The following is a 5,243-nucleotide window of genomic DNA, read 5'->3' as shown; positions in this document are numbered from 1 at the left end:
TAAATCACTTATTCTGCTGATATTCTGGATTTTTCTTCCTAACAAAAAGTTCCCTCCTGTTGGTTAAAAACCACAGCGAGCAGCTGTTCTGAGATATTACTGTTTAAACATGAAGGTAAATATCTGTGAGCCGTTGTTAAAGATTTACATCAGAGGAAAAGATTATAGAATAAATAATATAGAACAGCTGCAGACTGCAAACTGTCCTCTGCTGCCACAGGAAGAGGAAACACTCTCCGCTCTGCCTCGTCAAAATAAATGTCTGCACACTGAACAATAAGGACACTTAACTCTGACCTTTACTTTCATGTTTCACTGTGATCTCAGTTCCTTTAATTACAGACTCATCAGCAGAGGAAACATTATTAATCGTCACATAACCAACATTAATACCTTCAATCCATTAATGAGCTTCAGCTGAAGACGTTTGACACCTTTAAAAGTTTCCATCATCTAAACATTTCATCAGGATTAACGTTCAGTCCAGAGCTGCAACGATTAGTCGATTAATCAATTAGTTGATCTACAGAATATTAACTGAATAATTATCATTCTTTAAGCAAACTGGTTTTTTCAGTTTGACATATTTTTAAGTTTTAGACTACTGGTTGGACAAAACCAGACATGAGAGGACGTCACCTTGTATCAGGTGTTAATCATTATTTTCTATTGATTCATCTATAATGAATAATGATTAGCTGCAGCCTTGTTTCAAACGTTATGACAGAGCTTTAATAAGTGCTTTAATAATGTTCTCAGGAGGAGCCTCTGCAGTTTTTATCAGGACAACAGATTATATTTTACTGCAGCGCCTCCTACTGGTCACATGACATCACATTATACAGATTCATCCTGTCTGAAAGCAGCTAACAGGAGTTAAATCAGATTATATCAGATTATATCAGATTATACGTAACGACACGCAGGAGGAGAAACCCTAAAAACTAATAAATGTGTCGTGTTCGAGATCATCCAAATATTAAATGTATCATAGTTTGCTGAACATTGGATTAAATATGTAGAACAGGAAGCAAAATATTCAAAAATGTTGGAGAGATTTTCCTTCTACGCCTCGTATTTTATGAGTTATTAGCAAAAAACATAAAGTGACCACATGGTGGCGCCACTGATACCTGTGGACCAGCTATGACCTCATCAGTGGGTAAAGTAGACCGCCATTCATTAAAAAATCAATAATCAATAAGGAAGTATTAAAAGTGCCCAACAATTAAAAATGTCTATAAAATATGAATATTAATGAGAATAACTCCAGGATGACCTTTGACCCCTCCCTCATCAGTTAAAGAGGCGTCAGACTGACAGGAGGCGGAGCCAAGAATACCTGAACCAAGTGGACAAAACGATGATGTCACACTTCAGAGGAAGTGTAGGTAACTCTGAGTGTGTTTGTTTTATGTGTTTGATGAGGCCCAGGCGGGCGGGGTTTACTGCAACAACAGCAACTTTAAGAGTCTGAACTCAAAGGTCCGTCAGTGCGTCAGCTTTCAGGTATTTTTATAGCCCCGCCCACCTGCCAATCACTCAGACCTCATCATGAAGAACAGGTGTTTACCTGCAGAGCCTGATTGGTTCCTCTTCATCACAACATCTTCATATCTGAAGATATTTCTGCCCAAAAGCTGCTAAAAGTTTACAAAACACGTTAATTACTGTAATTATTGTTTTTATGCTATTCTGACAAACTCCGTCTGCTGAGGAAGACCATGAGCTGTGGTTGAAAGCTCAGGAAAACGCCAGGAAGTGGACCTTGCCAAGATAAAGTTTCCAAGGTTAAATGTTGTTTTAATGTTGTTTTAATGTTGTTTTAATTAAATTGAAATTATTTTTTTTATGTTGTAAAGAAAACAATCTCACCTCAAGGTCCATTTAGTAGCTGTTCAGGAGCTTTTGATCGTGTCACATGGTCTTCTTTAAAGCACTTTGAGAAGTTCTTAAAAGCTGAGATTATTTTATATATTAATTAGAATATGAATGTTGTCATTTTTATGATTTTTCATGCGTTTTTTTTCGGATTATTAGTGAATTATTTTCATCTGCAGACATGATGTTTTTGTTTTGCTGTTGTTTTCTGATCTTTGTCTCCAGACTGAAATAAAATGACTCCAGATAAACATGAATTATGTCAGATATATTCTGATAACTTGATTATTGTTGTTATTTGGTGTCTATTGATCAATAAGTTGTGATCTTGATCAAACATCCAAACAGACTCAAACTACAAACTGCATTAAACATCTTCAGTAACATTCATCCACATCTGCTCCACAGCTGGATTCAGAGTCCTGCAGATGTTCAACATTCATCTGAATAATATCGATTAATACATGAAATCTGCTTTTCATGCGGCAACAAGTGATTAAATGAGTTGAAGGCACCGGAGAGTTTTATCCCGGGATAAAAATCACTTGTCCCGGTTCAGAGAGAGGACGAAGGGCACCAGGGCTCCTCTGGCCTCGGCGGGGGAGGGCAGGACCTCCGGCAGGAAGCCCTCCCGCTCCTCCCGGACCTCGAACTGCAGCGTCTGGCTCCGGTTGACGCAGTAGATCCGGTCCCCGAGCACCGCACAGCGGAACGGCAGCGGGTTGTCCAGCGGGAAGGACGCGCCGCCGTGCCACACCTTCACCACCGTGTTGTACTTGTACACGCTCACCCCCGCGCGCTCCCGGTCCACGTCGAAGCGGTACACGAGGCTGCGGTGCGCCACCATGTCCGTGGACCGCCGCCGGCTCTCGTTGAACGGACACTCCTCCCACTCGTCCCGGCGGGAGTCGTAACGCAGCAGCCGGTAGAAGAGCGAGCCGCCGGACACGAACAGCTCCCCGCCGCACGACGTCGCCTCGTGCGCAACGGCGAAGGAGCCTTTGGGCAGCGGAGCTACCGGACTCCACCTGTCCGCGCGCGGGTCGTACCGCTCCACCGTGAACAGACACTCCCCCCCGATGGCGTACAGGTGACCGTCCATGGACACCAGCTGCAGCTGGCAGCGCGGCTGCGTCAGCGGGCGGATCTGACTCCAGGCGCCGGTCAGCGGGTTGAAGCAGAACACCCGGTCCGACGCCTTGGAGCGGCCGTCCCCGTGCGCCCGCATCCCCCCCGCCACGAACAGGTAGTTGTACATGGTGCACATGCCGAAGCCTTTAGTCGGGACCTCCTCCGGCAGGCTGGTCAGCACCTCCCACCGCCGGCTGTCCGGGTGGAGGCAGAACACCCGCCGCTGGTTGGTGTCCTCCGGGGCGGGCAGCAGCGGGCTCTGCGGCCGGCTGCTCTCGCGGCTTCCCGCGCGGTCATTCACCTCGCTGCTCTCGGCCACCGCCAGGACCTTCGTCCCCTCCATCCTACGGGCCAGGATGAGCTCCCTCTCCCCGGCAGTCAGCCGGCCGTACACCCCGGGAGTCCGCAGCACCTGCAGGTAGTGCGCGCTCATGTAGCGGTACACGCGCTCCCGGACGCCCGCCGCGCCTTCGCTCTTGGCTTTTGTCAGCAGCTCGAAGCAGTTCTCCGCACTGATCTGCGGCGACATGGCTGCAGCTGCTGAGCCGAGGTGCGAACACTGATCCCCGGAGGATGTGTCTGACTCTTTACCCTCTCTGGCCTCCATTCGTTCCGGATCTTTTGCGGATCAGATCGATCAGCTGTCCGCGCTAATTATGCGTCTGCAGATCCACTTCTTTCTTTTCCAGACACAAAAACGCCCCTCTCCTCCTCCTCCTCCTCCTGTTGTATTCTGTCTGTTGCTTCAAGTTTTCCTTCCTCCTCTTCACACACACACACCAGACCCTCCTCTTGTTTAATAACCGTCTCCTCTGGCTCTTCTCCTCCTCCTGCAGCGGGGCGCGGTGCCTGCTTGAAGCCGGGTTTCCCCGCCTGCTGTCCGGGGAGCTTTGCAGCCTCTCCCCGCCGCAGAGCCCGGAGCAGTCTGCGGACACAAAGGCGTTCAGTGACCGTGTGGACTCTCCCTCCTCTTCCTCCGTCAGCTCCACACTGACTGGACTCTGTGTCTCTCTGTAGACGCCCCTGATGATGCTGACGGAGGGAAACACCGATCTGTCCTCTGAGAACACTCTGAGAACAACGAGTCTCTGCAGAACCTCACGGAGGGTTTCCGAACAAACACAATGAACAAATACTTCATGTTTTCAGGGTTTTACTCAGAAACAGTCACCTTTTATTACCAGAGAGTCTTCTTGTCATTTCATTTGATTCATTCTGTAGCAGCTATGAGCTATAAAATATTACAAAAAACAAGACAAACAGAATATAAGTTGACAGAAAACATTCTTCATATATTTGGGCTGAAAGCAGACATGTTGTTAAGAATGAATTCTCAATAAAAATACACAAGAAAGAACAAACACATGGGAATGTTCACAGAAACATACACAGAATTCAAAGGGAACCACAAGATTGATTATTGAGATGTTGGTGATGACAATTTTGATACAGAAGAAGAAGAAGGGAGGATGTTTTTATTCCAGTTATGTTCAGAAAAAGGATCTTAAACCACAGTTATTGTTGAAAGCAGCTCTGTGAGGAAGAAGGTGATCATATAACTGACAGATTACAGCTCTTTACTGTTACAGTTATATTTTATACACAAATGACTGTCAGTAAGTGTGAAAACGGTCATATCTTGAAATTCGCAGATGACACAGTCATATTCAGCCCGTTGAACGGTGATGAAACATCTCACATCCTGTTGTGGTTGACTTTCTGAAACGGTGCTGAGAAGCTTTGAATCCCATGTTTCTGCCTTCTGGCTCCTTTCAGACACAACCAACAGACACAAACACTCTTTTCTACCCTCCGCTGTTAAATTCAGCAAGAAGAAGCTCGTCTCAACACTTTTACATGAATTTCTTGCATTTGAGCTGTTTGACTTGTAGCCTGCATGGGGACAATAAAGTTATTGAATCTTGAATCTTGCTCACACACTGAGGCTGTTTACACTTGGTTTTAAAATGCGTTTTCAGTGGTTTAATCACAAGTGGACAGCTGAGACACGTCACCGGTCACACCTGTGTCTGTCGTGCGTCTCCAGCTGATCAGCTGTGTTCAGATTACTGCTAGAAGGTCAAAGAGTCCTGCGCACAGTTATTACGTCAGTCCAGTGATGGACTCTCAGGGGCAGAAAAATATAAAAGGCAGCTGATACCTTCAATGAACCCTCACTTCACTGTGTTTTTCTCCCATACAGTTCACACTATAGGGCATCTTTTTTGCAT

At 46.1% G+C, this 5,243-nt stretch overlaps 1 protein-coding gene across 1 annotated transcript; it reads right to left on the bottom strand.

Moving 5' to 3' along the window:
• Window positions 1-1,965: 1,965 nt before the first annotated feature.
• On the bottom strand, window positions 1,966-4,691 carry LOC137169549 (kelch repeat and BTB domain-containing protein 11-like). Its single transcript, XM_067572808.1, has one exon. The coding sequence runs from the start codon at window positions 3,617-3,619 to the stop codon at window positions 2,423-2,425; it is 1,197 nt and encodes a 398-aa protein (XP_067428909.1). The 5' UTR covers window positions 3,620-4,691; the 3' UTR covers window positions 1,966-2,422.
• Between the last annotated feature and the right edge of the window lie 552 nt (window positions 4,692-5,243).

The sequence above is a fragment of the Thunnus thynnus genome, chromosome 18 (assembly GCF_963924715.1).
Source record: "Thunnus thynnus chromosome 18, fThuThy2.1, whole genome shotgun sequence".
NCBI classification, from domain to species: Eukaryota; Metazoa; Chordata; class Actinopteri; order Scombriformes; family Scombridae; genus Thunnus; species Thunnus thynnus.
The sequence above is the reverse complement of the archived record's forward strand: the minus strand, read 5'-3'. Positions and strand labels throughout refer to the sequence as shown.